General features: G+C 36.8%; 1 protein-coding gene across 1 annotated transcript in view; it reads left to right on the plus strand.

Moving 5' to 3' along the window:
- Positions 1–654: 654 nt before the first annotated feature.
- LOC114069090 (interphotoreceptor matrix proteoglycan 1-like) overlaps positions 655–20781 on the plus strand; it is a gene marked incomplete at its 3' end in the record, with an annotated part of 30168 nt that continues 10041 nt past the window's right edge. The window contains exons 1-6 of the mRNA XM_027905646.1: positions 655–1521; positions 14050–14283; positions 17053–17219; positions 17449–17477; positions 20065–20132; positions 20605–20690. Coding sequence (XP_027761447.1) covers positions 1455–1521; positions 14050–14283; positions 17053–17219; positions 17449–17477; positions 20065–20132; positions 20605–20690 — 651 coding nt within the window. The remainder of the gene's footprint in view (positions 1522–14049; positions 14284–17052; positions 17220–17448; positions 17478–20064; positions 20133–20604; positions 20691–20781) is intronic.

A 20781-nucleotide genomic window follows, 5' to 3' on the forward strand; every position in this document is an offset into this window, starting at 1 on the left:
AAATCCTGATTATCTTCACTGATGCTTTACATTGTGCTGCTGGCAAAGTATTCTTTATTTGCTTTCTTAGAACAAAAAAAACTATGCATGAAAGGTTATACATAAAACATTAAAATGAGCACAGGAAAAATCAGGAAAAAAATGTGAAAAAAAAAAAAAAAAAAAAAAGATCTTGTTTGATCCCAGCCCACTCTCTGTACTAGCTGGTCTGAGTAGTTAAAATCAGGCAATCTTGGGAAGGGAGGGAGGTTATCATTGTTTAAATCCTAGGTAAAAATAGAATACTGTTTGGGTTCAAATGAAGGTTGTTCTTAGAGTAACTTGTTCTTACAGATTCTTGCTGCCAGTCTAGATACCCCTTATGTTAAAGCACAGTTGCACAAAAATCTCCAAGGGGGACAGACCATTAGAAATGACAATCTGGTAGCATTTTTAGGTCTAATGCAACAATGAAAAAGGTCTTGAAAAATAAAAGGTTAAGTATGGACCACTTACACATGTCAAATATGTAACCAGAATAGTTATCTGGGAAGCTGAAGGAGAGCTGTCTGAAGAGTGTATTCACTCACTGCCAGTTCTTGGCCTGGTTGGAGCTGTGTTTGAAAGAGCATTTCCCAGCCCTTTCTGTTTTTCTCCCACCATGCAGCACTTTCCCTTCCCCACTCACAGTTTGGCATCAGATTGTGCCAGCCCTGAAGACTGCTGCAATTTACTGCTGAGTCATCACTTCACCACTGTCACAGAACATCATCATCACTGCTCCTACAGGAATATTGCAACAGCAACCTTTTGGTACGAGAAGGGAGAGAGGATTCGGAGACATAGGCAGTGGAAGAGCACAGCATAGTAGGTTCTTTCAGAAAAAGCTATCTTCTTCAAAGGAAGTGCCCTAGGTTTTGTGATCACTGGTTTGGAAACAGCAGAATTAGTGCTCCCCAGGCTTTCACCTCTGCTCACAGGGGATACTTCCAGAGCACCCAAAGGATCAATATTTGAAGGCAATGGGAACTAGAAGAGACTTCCGTTGTTTATCATGGTGTTGCTGAAGTCTTCTGGGGTTGACAGATGCCACTGCAGAAGGTTAATAAGATGAAGAAAGCTCTTCCAGCTGGACCGTAAGAGGGATTATGTCTGAGCAGCAGATAAACAGATTATTCCAGAAACAGACACTGCTTTTTTTTAAAACTTCGTCACTCTTGTCTTACCACTCCAGTCCCCCAGGCTAGAAGTGAGTGTGTTGAAGGGGTCTGCCCAGCTTTTGCATTCTGGCACCTGTTGCACTCTTCCTAGTTGCAATTCAATGCAGTCCAAAGCTGGGGACACCTGAAAAATAATAAGACAAAAGACGTTTGGGGATTTGAGTTCCTTAGGAAAACAGAATTCTTCTACTTGACTGAAACATTCTTATTTCCTGCATGACTGGTCTTGAAAACTGTGAATGATCAATAGACAGCATGCATTTGAAAACTGGATTAATATTTTTGATCATTTGCCTTGCTCTCCAAGTTCAGGGAAGCAGAGGTAAGTTCATGTATTAAAGGTTTAGATTAATTTTACATTGCATATGTTGAGAAAATAATTTCAAGATCAGAAGTTTTCATACTACAGAATTTTGTGTTTGGAGTGTGGTGTTTTGACAATTCAGCTAGAGACAGTACAGTTATTGACACTGCTATAAAGCTGAAAAAGGAAATGTTGGCCTCAGTTCTCATGTATGTTTCCCAGGCTTTACAATCTCAGTAAGAGATGCCATCTAGATTCATTTTACCTGCATATGTTCTGTTTTTACAAAATATATTTTCAAAAACAACCATGATGAAGGTGAAAAATAGTTGAAAGAACATCTAAGTGCTGACGTTGTAAAAGATGGTCTTTCATCCCTGAAATGAAGAGAGAATAGTAAAGTTGATCTTTGCTTTTACTCGCTATTTTCAGAAAAAAAACTTCAAAAAACTTTTAGATAGAAAAATTCTGGAGGAGTACACCATTCTGACAAATATACAAAACCCAGCAATACTAGTAAGGATTACTGAAATAATAATTGCAAAATGATTTGCAAGGAAACAAACACAGACAACTCCTCTGTACTTAATTCATTAGCTAACTATGTCTCATTTTAAAAATATTTAAAAGGTCACAGCAATTTTAAAGCTTCTTCAACAACAAAAAAGAAATGATGGTATGTGATTTTCCCTGATTATTTCCATATTCGGTGCATTTAGAGCTTTGGTGAATGTGTTTAATTTTAGAGGAGGTTCCTTCATAATGTTTCCATCTATGCTTTGATATTTACATAATTGAATTAAAAGCCAACATAACAACTGCTTTATGTGTCCCGAAGTCGATGCTTTCTATTTTTATGTTAATCACAGGCTGTTAATTAAATGCAAAGAATGTAAAATGATAAAAGAGAAGCATCCTCAATATTCTCTAAATATTTGTTAAAGAGACAGTGTGAAATATAGTCTGCTGTCAATAATATTTGGAAAGTTTTATTTACACTTTTTGTCTTGCTTTTCTGTGCACAGATTTTCTTTAAGAAATACAGAACAGTTCTTATATCTCACTTAAACGATGTAAATCTTCTCTAGCGGACAATTAAAGTATTGAAAAAAAATCCCTGGAAAAATGTACGGTAGAAGTTCACACTAGATTCATACTGTGCTGCTCTTTGATTTTACTTTTTAATACCACATAAATAGTGTCATTTAATCACTAATAACATTTTAGAAATGTGGCGAACAATGAGAGAATGAGTGATATTTCCTGTCCAACAAGAAGAAAAGTTCTATGAAAATGCACCGGTTTTGTGTTTAATTTGCATATTCTGTGATGGAAAGAGATGGAATGAATTCCAGGCAATTCATGCATTGCTGTCCATATTTATAATTATGACCTGAGAAAGCAATAACGTTAAAAGCGGGGTCATATTGTTTCACCTCATTGCAAACTGTGACTGTGCCTTACAACACATTTTGTGTAAAACACCAGCAAAATGTCAGGAGGCTATCTTGACAGAGAGGAATACAAAATTCCTAAGAGATGCAGTAGAAGACTTGCTACATAAAATGTTCATCAACATTCAGGAAACCATGACTACTCATAAACTTTACTTAACATCTTACTTATTTAGCCATGTTCAATTTTTCACATTTTTGATGGCTTTCAGGGGAAAAAAATATTTCTATACATTCATGTGAATAATTAGAAAAATTTCTCCCCTTTATAAAGTATATGCAGTATTCATAAATGTATAATAATTCCTTTTTATTGACAAGAAGTCATGCCATGCATAATATTTTTTAACTATGTTATTTCAAATATATGCACACAGATCTCAAAAAACTTAATGGTTGTGGTAAGAAACTTCTTTTTCAGAGCAGAGATGTTTCCAGAACTGTTATTTTATGACTTAGCTTTAGGGTCACAGACAAAGTGTTTTTCAAAAGTACACAAGCTCTCCCAATAGTCTGAACACTTGTATGAATCACTCAGTAGTGAACCTAACACAGATGTTTTGAGGCTTTTATGGCTATTCAAGTTTGCAGACATGTAAACTGTAACAGACTAGGAAGTGAGACTAAGTTATAAAATATCCCCATTTTAAATGAAAAAAACATACAGACAATTTCTAAATATTTATAGAGTTAATCAGTTGATATTTTTTCTCATTATAAAAAAAAACCAAAAAAAAACCCAACCAAAAACCAAACGAACCTATCTTAAATTCAAATTCTGCATTTACTCACATTTATATTTAATAAAAAGTGGGTTAATTTTTTAAAAGCAGGGCTTGCTTAGTAATGTCTTTTGGTTCTTCCTCCCTCTCCCTATTTAAGGACCAAAAGAGTGCTTCTTCCAGACATTTGGAGGCTGTCCAGGAGCACCTCCAGTTCCCCAGTAAACAAATAGAAAACTGTAGGAAGCAAAATAAACATTGTAAAGACACAGTGGTTAACTTTGACCGTAATTTTCCCGCTGTCCTGACACAAACTGTCTCTAGCAACGGGAAGGGAAAGTGAGGGGAATAAAATCTTTGTGACACCACAAAATCTGTGCAAAAAATCTGAATAGTAAACCACTGAACACCCAGACTAAATACCAAAATCCAGAGAAGCTTTGAACACTCAAAACTATGCCTTGAGGCTGGATACATCCTGGCATTTGATACTGAGAATGTAAAGGAGCCAGTGCGCGTTCAAGGCTGCTTTGTGTTATCTTTTATTCAGCAAGCAACTATTTGCTATTTATTCAGCCATTCCTTAGGACACAAAGGCTTTGTGTTTGCTCTATGAAATCATTTTAATTCATTCTGACTCACCCCTTCCCGCTAGACTGGTCCAGCTCAGCAATAAATGTTGCAGATTTTCATTACTATAATTGCCCAATAAAAAAAGGGTTAAGCAAACTTGTTAAGCCAACAGAAAAGGTAATTCAAAGAACATAAAGCTTCAAAAAAAGAAAGGACATCTGCCTTTTGCCCTAACATTATCTTCTACCTTCATCCATAAAATAAGAATTATCAAGTTAAAGTTAGGTTTCTTGGTTGTGCTTATAAACAAATTAAAAGTAAACCTTTTTTTTTTTTTTTTTTTTCCAAGCAAATGTAGGACTGCATTCTATATGGGTTTTAACGTTACCTATTTTCTGGCTAAAAGCCAAACTTGAATACAAATACTAGAACCTTGTCACTGAATCTTAAAGATTAATTCCAGAAATAGTCACACCCGTGACACAGAGATCAGGGAACTATATGTGAATGAACAGCTAGGTATGTGGGATTTTTTTCTCTAAAAACACCTGTGGACAAGATGATCACTATTAATAGGATTTCTCCTTTTACACGACAGTATTTTACAGGCCTCAATAAAATAACCTGGCGTCTTAACCTGCTAGAAATGCAGATCATTTATTCTATTCTTTATTTGTCAGATAACTGTGAAGTCCCCATGGCTTCAGCAGGGCACAAATTGACATGGCCAACACCCATCAGATGTAGCAAACAGTGTCTTCTTTACAGAGGAAGACAGTTCTTCTTCACAGAAGGAAAACTGTGTATGCATTCTACTACATACATTTTGATGCTTTAAAATATTTTGTATATGTTTTCCTCCTGCTTTTTTACCTCTGCCCAACCTAGTTCCCTTGGGATTAAAATTAGTTTTCTGCTCATTTTCTATCACACAATTCTTCTATTTTTATCAGGAATTAGGTGCACTATCCTGCACATTCCATGCATTTTGTACTTTGTAAGCCCAGCTGTGTTTCAATTTCTTCCCCTTAGGAATGTATGATATTGAATAACACATGTTCTAAAAAAAAATATCTCTCTCTCTGCCTTTATATACATGTATACCAGCATTTAGTCACTGTCAGCTGCTATTTACTGGACAGACACCTCAGAACAGTAACCTATGTGGAAAACATATGATTAACAATCATCTGGGAGTATCCTGACACCTGCCACAGGGTAGGTGTGTTTATACACCCTTACATACTTGTAGCACACCTATGTATCACTCTGTGCAAGCACACTACCAGTCTGACAGAGTAGCACTATCATCCTCATTTCACAAAAGCATGAGGACCTGAGGTATAACTCAGAAACTGAAGTCGTGACTTGTAAGAAGCATCACAGTTATAAAGCAGGACAGCAACAGAGTTTGCTAGGCTGATTCTCACAGCAACTGCCTAGTCACACAGACTTTTGCAAATTAGTAGGACCCAGACTCATAGCTACATTAATTGTCCTAAGGCCACCGTGCTTATCTTTTCAGGGGTGAGGTTCTACTGGCTTTTAAACTTCTACTTTGGTGCAGAGCCAAAATTATCTTCTTGTTGGCCACTCTGAATCTTTCAATACCTCTCTCAGACTTTACCCAATTGTAGATTAATAATCTTAGTAAGCCAGTTAGCCACTAAAACTGGTATTTCAGGTATGTTCTAGGTATACCTTTCATACATATGAATCAACACAGATCATAGAAACCCGAGCAGTTTCAGGTAGGAAACAGCAATGCATTCATCTTTCATTTTGCGATTAATGGTGACAGTACAAAATGAAGATGGTTCTAATCAAGTTCTTTTCTCTTTCCTCTTCTCCATCAAAACTAGACAAAAAAGTTGCCATGCTTAGATTGAGAATTGGACTAGGTGTCCTCCGAACCAAACTCGGTCTACGCAGCTCGATGCATAACTAAGTTAAAAAAGGTTAAGTCCAAGTCACTCCCTGTCAAAATAAGGTGGAGTCAATCAGCCAGAGACTGCAGATTGTACTGCAGGATGAGTGACCCTAAACCATGAGGAAAATCAAACTGTTCCAAATACACAAGCTGAAGCAAAGACACGGCACTGGGGCTTTTTGCACCTGGAAGAATGCCAGCCATATGCCAACCATCCTAATTGTCATCATATTATAATACAGATATCTCAGTAAACTCATTCTGCACTGAGACTCTTTGACTCACACCATCAAAACTATTGAAATCTTGACACAGATGGCAAAGTATAACTGGAACTTGTACTGTGTCGCTGGCTTTCTCAGAGGATAGCTGTACGTCTTGAGAATGACTACTCAGAAAAATAACAGCAGAGGAGTTCAGCTGAGTGTTTCATCACTGCAGATCGGATGCATCTCTCCAAGAACTACTTATACATTTATAGCATCTTCTTGCATCCTTCGATGTAAATCATATCAGTTAACAGCCTTTCAGGTCAGATCCTACTAAGATGGCCAGGCATAAACAAATAGATACACGTTTCATGTGTCAACATTATAAAAGTCATTCTTAATGCTGTTTCTAGTCCAGATTCCAGACCTGAAGAAGAATGTTATAGGATTCAGAGGTTGGCAATGAAACCATAGGTGGTCTTTGATATTTTCTATGAATTCCAGTAGCAGAAGTTCACAGAGTTGATAAATAACAATTCGTACTTTTCTGTCTGAAAGAGAATGTATAAATTTCTACCTTTAATGAGAGTTATTACATCTAGGAAAACATGAATTTCTTAAGATATTTTTTCAAGTTGGAAGAAAATGTGTCAAAATCACATGTTGACTCATAAAGCTTTCAGGATGTTCAATATTTGTGGTTGGTACAGGCAGCATGTAATGTGAAGGTGGATTCACTATTAGTATAGGACAACTATATTCACAAAAGCAGGAAAAACTTATCAGTGGCATTTTAAGTATTCTAATCTCATCTCTATAATAAGTAGATAATTCACCATAATTATTTTGCCATTAATTATATAGTTAGCATAATTCAAAGATATTACCAAATTATCTGCTTAGAGAGGGAGAAAAGACTACGTTTGCCTGCTTCAAGGTCTATGAATAAATTTCATAAAACTTGCTTCAAATTATCTTCTTAGCTTTCTATCTGAAGTTAGTTAACAATTGCATTTCTCCACTTGGCGTAGAAAACCACATGGTTTTGTGTATCTGGGAGGAGGGGAACAGTTGAGGGATTATGATATCTGTTTTAGTTTCCCTGTGTTACCTACTTGCCAAAATTAAATTCTTCTCACTTACTGAAATCCAAAAGAACATTGGCTGATGACAGCAGCGACCTTTGGTACAAAAATATAAATCCAGGTTATTTTAAAGGGTTCTGAAAAAGAACAATTACCTAATGCCATCTCCTAGCTTTGAATATAAAACCATTAAAACAAAAAAGTTTGGAGTTTTTATTAAAATTCATCCATTTACTAATGTAATGGGTTTCAAAATAACTCATCATATTCTTCTTCAGATTTATTTTCCTATGTGTTCTGAAATGTAGATTGTTTCATTATAACCAAACACTTAGTATTTTTAACAAAGGATAACAAAGGAATATCACATAAGGATTCATGGGAGCCTTACCTTATTTGAGCACTGCTAACAGTAACTACATTCCTCATTTTCCATAAACATTTAAAGAAACATCCTCATGCATTCCTGCCAAGAAGCAGGATTTATGAAAACCCACCATTTTCCTGGATTCTCAAGAAGGAAGATCCCTTCGTTCAGTTCTATTTTAAAAAATTAACATAGTCTTTAACAGGTTGAAAATTATAGAATTTACTTTTTAAGCAGAAGCCAGGATTTCCTCTCCTGTGTCATAGAGAGCTTGAGTGCAGCTTGGGAATATGGGCAAGGTGATGTTTTGTCACGGTGAATCCAAGCAAGAGGTACAGGGTTCAGACCAGTATTGTCTCCACTGCACAAGCAGGGTCTAGCACTTCCCTGATGAGTCAGGTGATGCTGAATTGTACATCACAAGATACTACAGGAGCAGAAGGATTCTGTATTGCTCGGTGAATAGGCACCAGCTTGGTGGTACTTGAACTGGGAGTTTGTTTGTGGATGTTGGCCAGTTTACCACAGCTTAACCTTACACCAAAGGCCTGGACTTTGCCAGAGCACTTTGCCACAATGAGATACCCAGGCCTCACTCCACAGGCAATGTTACTAATTAGTCATATTTAAGAATGGAATTCACAAACTCAGGAATTACCAAACTCATCTTTGTCAATATTTATCCTGAGAAATTAAAATTATTCACTTTTAATATAAATGCCTTCACCCTCTTCCCCTCTTCTATAAACAGAGGCATTCTCTTCTGATCACAATTCCTCTTTTGAGATTAAGCATCAAAGTCAGCTGCTTATCTTTCATCAAAACTTCCGCACAGTAGCGGATACTGCCCTGTTACCCAGCACTTCACTGGCTAAGTGCACTAAATCTGGAGAAATGAGGTACAAACTGAGTTCCCCCCTCTGCCTCAGTTAGAGACCAGATGAGACCCACCAGGATGCAACAATCATTTTGGCTGAGTCCCCTTAGTTCCTTTCAATGTTCTTTCACTGTGTGCAGTAAAAACAGTTAAATAATATATTGAACCGAAAAATAACTACAAGCAAGCCATATAATCTTGTGTTTAAGGGCACTGAGTTCTCAGAGACAGACCTGAGCAGATTAAACATTAGCATTAATTTTTCTAATATGGAATGCCATACTCTGAAGTTTTTAAAACTGTGGGCCTTTATGGTTGTAAAAACAAGCTTGGACATGCAATGCAAACACAGTTACAGTGTCTGAAAAAGCCCTGGCAAAGGAGGCCTGAACAAGAGTACAGAGAAAGGGCCTCCACTTTCACATCTGTATAGGAAGATAGACATTGTTGCATGCTTCTCTGAGAGAAGATAGGTGCTGCTCCTAGTAATAGTCACATGCAGGATCTCAGTTGCATTTGATGATAAGGCCACATCATACTTTAATATAAGGAGAGAGCATGCCAGGGCACCCTGTCTGCCACTGGCAAGTGCCACTAGAATGTGGGATATTCACTATCGCCATGACAGGAGGAGAATACTGTAAGTAGTAAGAGTCCAGGATATTACCTTTCTTTGTACTTTCTATGTTTCACCTGGTGTTTACATTCATCAGGCTTTAAGAAATCTCAAGATCAGCTTTCCATGACTAGTCAGCCGTGCTTTGGTTACTGGCTCAGAGATCAACATGGGACAGCTGGCCCAGTTATTTTTCAGACTCATCTGCTTCTTCACACATTTCAAACCTTGCAATGATTTAATGATGGGTTGGTTACTCAGACTTTTGTCACCCTGAATTTTGCTGCCAAACCTTTAGTTACCATATCTTAAATTCTTCTCTTTGTATATGATAACATCTAAATTTTCTCAGGGCAAACTAGAAGTTTACTGCCAAAATAATGCTGTAGACAAACGTTCCTACACAGAGATTGTCTACATTGTTGAAAAAAAACCCAAACTACCAACACCAAAATTGAAGGACTCCCAAAACTGATACTATTAACAGAGAGAAATTAATAAAGTTGTATAGAGAAGCATCCACTACAGTTATACAAAAAGGTATGAATATGAGCTTCTTGCTCCTGTGTTTATAAAAGCAAATTTAAAACAAACAAACAAACAACAAAAAGCCCCAATGCTGACCAGTTATCCAAATGGCTTTAAACTCTTTCGCTAGAATCCAGTTCAATAACTATGCTTTTTCTTTTTCATTATGCAGATTATTAAAAACACATAAGAATTTTCACCTTTAAAAAAATTCTTCCTGCCTTTTTATTTTAGGTAGGGTATAAATTTGATAACACAGGTCTCAAGAGACACAGAGGAGAGGCCTGGCCTAATTCCAAGGATTTCAGATTTTCTTTTTGTGAAATGAATACTATTTATCTGCCTGAAAACAAAACCTGAAGAACAGTACTATGCACTTGAGAGATCAGTACAGATATCAAATCAATTTGATTAGATCCCATATGAATTAGACTGCTGCATCATGTTTTGAAAAGTGCTTTATGGTATTTTGAAAAAATTTTGTTATATTTGTCTAAGTTCGGAACTAGAGGTCAGAAACTCCAGATTTTAATAAAAGCTGACAGAAACTATGTAGATAAAACTACCTCAATATTTTTCCTCAAGTATGTCACCTGCAAAATGAGGACAATGGTGTAGATTCTTTCATGTGAGAATAAAGGAGGAGAATTACAGGTTTGTTTAAAACATCTCGGAGAATAAGCTGAAGCACACTAAACTAGCAGACTTCTTAGGAGACTTCTACAGTTATCTGCCTTTCTGCCCTAAAACTATCAAAGGAAACTCAAAATCTTAACTTTTAAAGGTAAAACTGAGTTAAACAACAGAGTTAAACAAGAAAAAGTCAAATTGGACAGGGTGTATTTAAGGTAAACTCTGAATATTTTAATTACATATGTTTATTTCAGAAAAAAGAATGAGGAAAAAAAATTTAGAAAGATCACTTATTTTAAGAAAAGCATACCAACTTAGTATTATTGGGATTTTTCACATGATCAAATGATGTACCCTGTAAAATTGCACCTCTCCAGTTTACTCGATTAGCATGTTGCATGGTAAAAAGGAAAGAGATCACCTAATATGTACGGATTCAATTTCATAATAGCATGTGTCTTTTTTGATTATTTTTTTTCCAATCCAAGATGATGAAAACAAAGCCTCTAGAAAGTTGTAGATGGAGAGATATGTAAAGTATGTGGCTGAACCACCTGGGAGTCGTAGGCAAAAATTTCTCAGCTCAGAATTTCCAGAGACCAGGGGAAAACACAGATCTGAAAAATTATGAGCAAATGTTTTTAGCAGAAGGCAGGTTTTCTCCCATTCACAATCAGTAAATATTAGGAAATTAATTTTGGACAATCATATGGAGAGAAGGGCTGATATTTGCTCCAATTGAAATTTTGCTTAAGTTTAGTAAAAAAGTGATTTCAAAGAATTATGATAATAAGAGTTATTCTAGCACTGGAAATTTACTAACAAGAAGGTAAAATTTAAATTAAACCCATTATAGTAGAGATACTTTAGAAACAGATCCCTCAAAAAAAAAGTGAAAAGAGAAAGAATTTAAATCCACCCAAAATAGGCTGGCAGAACAGCTCTAACTGAAGCAGAAAAAGTATGGTCATTTTCTCAGACTGAAAAACCCAAAAAGGGCCTCTAACCTAGAGAGTTTGAAATCATTACAACAATCATTTGAGAAGAATCTCCTTTGTTAGTCTTAAGAACTGTACAGTTCTTAATTCAAGTTAATGACTTAGAGGTAAATCCTGGAGAAGAAGTAAATCCTTCAAGAAAGGTCTCTGCTTCATACAAAAGCTATCAAAGAGCTTAGTGACAAAATCCTCTGCCCCAGTTGGTCAGGCTGCCTGGGCAGCTGCTCTATTGCAGTTAATACACATTGTAAAAGGTATACCTTGTGAAAGAACTTACAGCTGGCTACCTTCCTGTAGATTTTTGGTTTTTTTCTTCTAGGGCATTTCAGGGGTCTGCCTTGGCACATCAATGGCATTCTCTCATCCCATATACCATTCAAATAACTCATTGACTCACCTGATGGAGTGTTTGGCCACTTGTGGTTTCTGATGAACTTAGCGATGAGTTTTCACAGCTTTTATGCAGTTTATGGGTTCATGATCAGAACATTAATGTAGAAAAGGTACTTCCATTTCTTTTAATGTCAAAAACTATATGACTGAATCATTATTTTAAATTACCTTGCTACAATGAGACAGTTTTAGGTCTACAGGTTGCTGCCTCTGGCATGCATAACACAGCATAATGTTAATCTGTTGCCCTTATTTTATAACTTCCTTTCTTTCAGACAATATTCATCATAATCAACCAGTAGACTTTTTACTGTATCAGAGTAGCACCTTTCTCAAAATACAGATGTCACTACTATTTCTACACTGTAAACATTGGATGTTCATTTTGAAGTTAAGTAAGAACTGAGACAAATAGATACACATTCACATATACATATATACTGATATACATGGTGGAACTTTCCCTATGCTTTATTTTAAGTACTGTTCTTTCTGTAACAGTATGCTTTTCAAATATTTTTCTTTATCATTTATCTGCCTACTTTTAGCATTTAATTAACGCGGTTCCAAATTGTCAAGATAACGCGGTTTTAACCTTCCTTGTTTTCTCTTGGTTTCCTTAAGAACATGCTAATTAGTGTTATATGCAGCATGACATTTCTTCTTTCTCCAGCAAACTCCCAATCTTATACCTTCTTTGATAGTGCTGTTCTTACTGAATTTATTCCTTTTTAACATGATTATTTCCTTTTATTCTTCTGTTACAAGCTTTTGAACCGTTGTTCAAAGTATTTTTTTCATTTGATTCATCAGGATTCTGGAACAAATATACCTTGCTTAAAGTTTCCCAGTTCTTTGAAAATGTCTTTTATTCTGTTTACATTTCTCTTTAATTTTTATCTGTAATCGCTGTATCAAATTTATGAAAAGGCAACCAAAAAAGGTATTTCCAGATTAATTTTAACATGTTTATTAATATGTATACAAAATTTTGGAAGACAGTCTAAAAGATACTTAGTGCTCTTGTCACATGATCCTGCAAAATGCTGTATTTCAGCTCATTTAAATGTGTAATATATATGCTATTTTTAACCATCAATATTTTGCATTAAATTTAGCTGCTATGTCATGTAATACTGAATAGGACGTGGAACTAAATTAGTCATGAACTTTTGCATGTCTTTTGTGATGGGGGTTCCTGTGCTTGAGGCCAGTGGGACACCCTATAGGTATTTCCATTTTTCATAGCTGAATAGCTCCATAGATAAAATTTAATCCTAGATCTTCAATTTCCACTCACTGATTTTGCTTTTTTCAACTGGAGTTGTTCCACTTTGCCAGGAATTGTTGAAGATCTATTGAAATACAATGCCAGAGCTTTCACAACGCCTATCAACCAGTTGTAAAGAAACAATTGTAGTCTGTTCTAGCTAATACTTCAGTTTATGTGAGGGAAGGATGGAGAAGTGCACTGTGGAGTAAAAGAGGGAGAGTGGAAACACGTCCTTCTTTCCCCACAGTCAATAAAACGCCTGTTCAACTTTTGAAAGTTTCAGGGTCTAGTTCTTGGGATAGGTTCAAGACTATGAACCTGACATGAAGGGGGATATGCCTTGAAGCCTAAAGGAACGGAAAAAATATCTTAAAGGCTGGAGATTTAAGGTACAACAATTTCTCATTTAACTTGTCTGGTAGTGCAGACACCTATTTGCACTGTAGACTGATAGAGATATTCTTTACTTTCCCCAAGCTCCAGACCATTACTTATCACTGCACTGTAAAGTTCTCCACAGGTCAATATGCTCACAAATGAGATGCTGTAGTGTAAAGTTCAAGCACTTAAGTGTCCTTTGTGGATCTAATCTAAAGTCGCTTTTGAAAACAGGATTTAGGGCTTCTGACACTTTTACCCTATGTGTCCTGGGGTCACATGTTGAGATATAAGGAAATTAGTTGCCAGGTCTCTTGAGCCCCAGTTCCCCCATGTGATCACAGGATGCTTCACCTCAGCACACTAATTTGGTCAGGGCACTGACGCCACTATATTGTGACAAAAAGGACTCTCAAGTTCATTCCCATTCTCCAGACATGAACTTGCCTTGGATACCTACTACCTATGCAAACGATGCTTATGTACATGATATATTTTCATTTTTTCCAGAAATCCCTAATAAAATAAACCATGCTGAAGCCAAACATCTTGCAGACGCCTCAGGGTCAGACAAAACAGAAAGAACAACAAAGAGGTCGAGAGTATCAACCATAAGGCGGATATTTGACATGGCAAAACACCGAACAAAGAGGTCATCCTTCTTCTCCACTGGTGTGAAAGTTTGTCCACAAGAATCCATGAAGCAGATTTTAGCCAGTCACCAAGCTTACTATAGATTAAGAGGTAAGATGATTATTGTAGCATGTACTTCTTCCTGCAAAATGTTTCTTTTAACTGAGGAAACACAGTAATTTTCCAGAATCTTGTTCTTCACCTTTAGGCAGTGCATGTGCTATTTGCTGTATGGTTTATTTTTACATAGATAAGCATTACATAAATAATGTTACATGTGCATCAGAAGGGTTCAAGACAGACAGTTACCAGAAGAAAATAAAAAAAATGCACTCAAAGGACTAATGAACTTGGAGTAATTGCATAGTGTTCTAGCACAGCTGAAGAATGTGAAGACCAAATTATGCTTGCATTACTGTATAAAGATGTACCACCTTTCTCATAAGTGCAGCAGGTACCATCATTTCAACTCAGAATTAATCCCACCAGTTTAAGACAAATAATGAAAGTATTAATTGTTCAGTGCACAAATATGTTGGTGTACCTGTAGTTACAGTAAGGCTGTAGCAGTGATAGTATAAAACAAACACTGAGATAAATTGTCAACAGGACATGAAAAGAACTTAGTCTTATTTTCAAAATGTCTCAAATATTTCCTCTGCCCTTTCTCATCTAATTTGGTCTCTCCTCAGCCCTTCTTTACTTCCCCTGCCCATAGAGAGCCTACAGAGTTACCACTCCAGTTCTAGGTCCCTAGAGAGCACAGTGCAAATAGGCTCCTGGGTTTTGTATTTTCTCTCTTCCTCCCTCTATCCCTCCCAGTCTTTCACTCAGTGACTGTTAAAATTTGTATTAGAAAAACGCATATTTTTGCACTGCAGCTAGACAGTCCAAAGCTAATTCTAAAACCTAGTCAGCATTTCTGGAATGCAAGTATCCAAGGCAACATCTGCCCTCTAAATCACCTCTGCTTATCTGTTTTTCCTCTATATTGGTCTCCAAACATTCACATACATCGATGTAACTTGGCTGCTCCTCGGCTCTCTTTCAGGTAGCTCCCTCTGAAATGAAACCTGGATGTAGAGCTGCAAAACTTTTACTCCAGCAGCCACTTGCTACAGGCAACATGGGAAAATTACACCAATGTCAGTAGCTATTCCTATAGATACAAAAGTATTTGGTCTCCATTGTAGTATCCAATGGGCACTAGACAGAAATCTGAAATGTGTTAAAGAGGCTGATCCAAGAAACATTTCTTAAATTCAAATTAATCCTGAAAGCCCCTGAAACTCACTGGTTACATCCCAGATGGGGTTGAAAACAAGCAGTCCTGAAATAGGCTGGTATCATTAGTTGAACTCAAAGAACCGTAAGTATGATCCTTTCTTTTAAAAAACTGAATATGACAATACTACCAATATTTTGGAGAGCAGCACATCAGCTGGACTCTGTAAGTCTTGTAGTGCAAGCAGGTTTAAACTTACATCTCCTTTTCCTTAGCAGTGTCCTACACTCACAAAATTCTCTGAACAGGCATCATCCAGTTCTTCAACTGAAACCTGAGTACTTCCCCAAAAAGCAAGCAATCAAAAAGATGACTGCAGCTGAATAATTTGTACACTCAGTCAGAAAAAGCAGTTTCTGCTCCCTTGAATAGTTGCACATTTTCCATTACAGTATCCTTCATTAAAACCTCAAAAAATATTTCCTGCGAGGAAATATCACAATCCTTGAATCTGTAACCACAGCACAGGCCTTCATGGAAAGGTAACCTGGTATCCATGCTGGAGCCTTACAGCCTGTGCCTATCTGGGGCACAATCTTACCTTCATTTTTTTTTGTGCATATACTTTCAGGTCTCTTGTTTTCTCTGCCTAAAGTCTAGGACATCACTTCTACCCCTCCAAGTCCCATGATACATTTAGAACTGCAATAGCAATAGCACTGTGGATCATTTCAGTCCTCTAGAGAATGTTTCTGCTTTCTAAGAAAAATTACACAATTATTTTTTTTAACACACACAAATATGCCTCCAGGAATGAGCACAAGACACAAAAGAGCTCAGATATAGGAGCTCAGACAGTTTCTAGTGGATAACCTGAGCCTACTGTGACCCTACACCAACTCTGAAATAACACACTATAGCATAAGTCACAGCGAGGAAAGTCCCTGATGTGGGGCAAACTGGGTGAAAGCATGGAATCATCCACAACACCTCCTCAACTGGTCAGGTGTCACGTTTCTTTGGATTACTTATTATCAGACAGTATATCTTTCTTCAGCAGCTGCCACTCAGAAAAACAGGTACCAGAGAGTTGCGAGGAAAAGAGGATAGAAAAGCAGCTTTAACTGCTAGCTCATAATGAATAAATCTCCTCAAAAGACAGCCTGTTCCTTTTTAATAGTCTGACCACATCTGCTCCACATGCAGCTGCTCTACCGGGAGAGCAAGTTGCTCCTGAGGTATTATTGAGGGGCCTTAACACAGCTGGGTGAGTACATCCCTACAGCAAGTTTAGAGTATACCTAGAGAAACTGGCTGCACTAATTTCAGAGACACTGATAATGCAGATAATGAACTCACTCTAAGTCAAAGAAGGTACCAAGTACTGAAAATAAATGACCCATCTCCCAGTAATGAGCTTTGCAAAGTAAAGCACTATGGGCAACAGCTTTTAAATTGCAAGTTTCTGTTAAAATGGTTTTTCTAATAAGTTTGAAAATTCCTCTCTCTAAAAGCATTACATTTTAACCAACATTTCAAAGTGTGTTCCTTCGTTTCAAATGATGAATGTGTAAGTACCAAATCACTTTTAAAAGGCTTTCAAGTTTACTTTTTGGTAGACAACATCCATCCCCAGTCCCTTTCTTCTTACTCAGTCTGCCAGGAAGCTGTGTGGGAAGCCTTTCGTATTTTTCTGGATCGGATTCCTGATACTTCTGAATATCAGAACTGGGTTACTGCCTGCCAGAGGGAAACCTTTTGCATATTCGACATTGGCAAAAACTTCAGTAATTCCCAAGAGCATCTGGAAATAATCCAACGGGTAAGGATTACTGACACTTGTTTAGAAACTGGAAGAGACTTCCAAGTCCCTCCCCATCTGCTTATTTAAGGGCAAAGTATTGCTCAGGAGGAAGAGGGGGCATATCTTAGAATCCTTAGAAGGAAAATAGAAAAGTATATTAAAAAAAAAAAAAGAGCTAACAGGTTTCTGGTCTCTCTGGTTGGATACACCCACTAGTAAAATGTTGTTTTTCTTAATCTTTTTGCAGCGAGTAAAACATAGAACCTTCCAGGAAAGGTAAGTAGCACAAGTAGAACCTTGCCACTTGATGTTACTGCCTTTTTTGAGAAAGATACGTGTAGATGAGTGTGGATGTGAACAGATATACAGATAGCACTGTAGCGTATTTGGTGCGTGCTGTGAGAGAGGTGTGTACTGTATGTATCATAGTACAGAGCAACTGAATCACAAATAATGGAGGTGGCCAAATGTCTGAGTTACCTGTTCACTTTGAGACACCACAGAATGTTTTCTCAGACTAATGTGAGCATGAAACCCTGTCCCAGACATGGCTTTGCGTTAGACCAATGTTGATTGGAAGTGTGACAAAAGTTGCTACGTAGTTTCTCATATAGGAAAGTCCAAGAGCTTAACAAAGGTTTATCTGAGAGGCTTCATTAAGCAATAATATAAAAACCTCTATGCCTTTACTTTAGCCTTCTCCTGTATTTTTACACATCATGAGAGTGTCAACTAATATGATACTTTATTCTACAAACTCTTCGAAAAAAATATGCTCCTGGCAACACTCAGAAGTCTGAGAATGGCAGGATTAAAGTTACAACACTGAACTCATCTCTCTGCATGTAAACACTATAGGACACCCAGACAAATCATTGTCCACAACTCCTCTGAATAATGTAATGTTTTTTCCTTCAAGTTTTTTTTGATTTTCAGGGCATTTTCAGGCAAATAATCTTTCACATTCATAAGTTACATTGTCTCGTGATCACAGAGATTTTAGGTATCGTTTTTTCATTCCAACATGATGAGATTTGAGTGCTTTTCTCAGAAATGTATTTTTAATACTGTAGGCCCTAATTAAACACCTCTGGAAGGCCAAAGGGAGGTCTTTTCATTCAGTCTAGTGCAAACAGCAGCAGCAAGGCATTAAGTGAAGTGACTAATCTCAGAGTTCTTAAGTTCTCTGTCAACAGTTTGGTTTTCCCTAGACACAATTCAGAAGATGAAGTAAATTCTATGAAATTACTTGTACCTTAGTTGGAAACACAGCCAGCCATGATTATGCGTCGCTGGTCTTCATCTTTACTATTGTGTGGCTTGGGAAACATTTTGTTATCTTCTGTAGATGCCATGTAGAGAGATCAGTCTCCAGTTAAAACATAACACATAGTTAGTTAACACTGTGAAAACATTACAAATAGTACTTTCGTTCTCACTGCCTAAGATATGCAGAGGATGTGGTAAATCAGTTGTTGTTCATGTTCTTTATTTATGTTATTAAACACCTCGGTTGGCCCCATATAGAAATGTATTTTATACATCTTTTCTGTCTACACTACAGGCTTTACGCTATCTCAGTTAACACCACACCACACATTTACAATACCCTTCTTGTTTCACTCATACCATTTTTCACAAATATTCCATCTGTGTGCACTGTAAAAATTTTGAGGAATTCTATTCTCATTTATTTCAAAGACTGGAGTATTTTTATTTTATGCTGTGGGGTTTTTTCCACACCCTACTTTAGAACCCAAAACAATTGAAATTCTTCACACCTCAATTTCAGGAAAGAAAAATCTCAAAATGTCCCTAAGAAGATTCCTACTTAAAAATCTAAATTTTTACAAAAGCTGAATGAATAAAATTTTGGTTTTAGGGCAGAAATTTTTCTATAGCCTTAACTGCAGAAATATCTAATACATCTATTATAAAATGTACTTAGATATACATACTACTTCTGCTTTTTAGGCAAGCCAGCAGCTGCAATTGCAAAAGGTATTCATCACCTCATGACTGTAAAACTTACAACAGAAAATAATATCACTAATACAAACCCAAATCCTGTGATACAAGGTAGACAACCTTACATCATAACCACCATATTCTTTCTTGGGGATCATGGCAGGCATTAACCCATGAATACTACATCCAGATGCAAAAATAAACGTTCCTACATCTCATAGTAATCTGGATCCAGGAATCTGACTTTAAACTATCATTATTTGGAAGCATCCTTATGATATTATAATGCAGGGCAACAACTGAAAAATAAGTACATCCATCCTCTCCTCACACCATACCATATGAAAATCTCTTGGTACTATGAAATATGCACTGGTCCTAAAATTAGAAGACACCCAAAGCTCTTGCTGAACTATATTGACAGGATGAGATACAGCAAAGGAGGCAAAAGTTGGTTTAGATGATGTACAAGTCTTGCATCCATTTTAGACAGTGGTCTACCATTCCTTAACCTCAAAGGGAAACAAAACTAGAACCCAGTGCACTGATTTAATCTCTGTAATCCCACCCCTCTGTTTGCATGGATAAAATCAGTCATGAAATCTCATGAGAAGATTCCTAATAGGACGGATAGTCTTTGGCAGAGGAATATATCAAATAAGTATTTTTTAAGAGCAAATATCACACTAAAGAAAAGGAAAGGAAATACATAAGCTGTCGAATAAAAAACATGATCCACTGTTCCACTGCCTGTTTAACCAGCTTAGAAAATATTCCATTAGAAATAACTTCACTCATTTAAACCACACTTCTATATTTCTATATTTTTTATACTTTTTTCATTGCCAGTACAGCATGGAGATAACTAAATCACTCATTTCTATTTGATCGATAGGAAAGATGAAATATCTGCAGAGAAAATAGGAGGCAAAAAGGTGGAAGAAATTCCTTCCATTTCTACAGGTAAAATCAAGTCTGCTGTTTGTATGTCTGTTCATTAAACAGAATTGCTAAGGCCAGTGATTCTTATGTCTTAAAATACTGTACTTTAATGAATGCAGTAGAAGCAGGACAAGTTCACTGGAGTAAAGTGAAACTGTTTTTAGCAAAATAATCTTTATGAAGCTACTTTTTATCTCTTTGTGGCATGTCTGCTACTCAAACGTAGCATTCCAAGTTGACTTTTGTGTTCAGTCACACATATGCAATGCTACTGATGTTTGACCTGGAAGAAAGTCTGTCTATTGTATAAAACATCGCAGCTTTCCCTGTGCCATAAGTCATGGCCACCTTCCAATGGCACAGGCTTGTGCTCAAACACACCCTCCTTAAGAAAAGCTGCTCCATTGTGCTGACACCTGACCAACACAGAAAATGCAAGAGTTTTGATGTGAAAACTTGTTCTTGCCTGACTTTTCTTTTCACCCCGCTGCAGGCTCCCCTGGCACACCCCTCTCTCCATACGCACCTAACGGGACGCTGCTCAATGAAATTGTTAACGACACGAAGACTCCTGTGAAGGTCAGGGCAGCCTGTTTTCCTATCCCAGTTTTCACTCGCCTTTTTTCTTTTTTTTTTTCTTTTTTCTTTTTTTTTGAGCTCAGCTGCAAGA

Source organism: Empidonax traillii, unplaced genomic scaffold (genome assembly GCF_003031625.1).
Source record: "Empidonax traillii isolate 1590-97213 ecotype Southwest subspecies unplaced genomic scaffold, ASM303162v1 scaffold1186:size159678, whole genome shotgun sequence".
Taxonomy (NCBI): domain Eukaryota; kingdom Metazoa; phylum Chordata; class Aves; order Passeriformes; family Tyrannidae; genus Empidonax; species Empidonax traillii.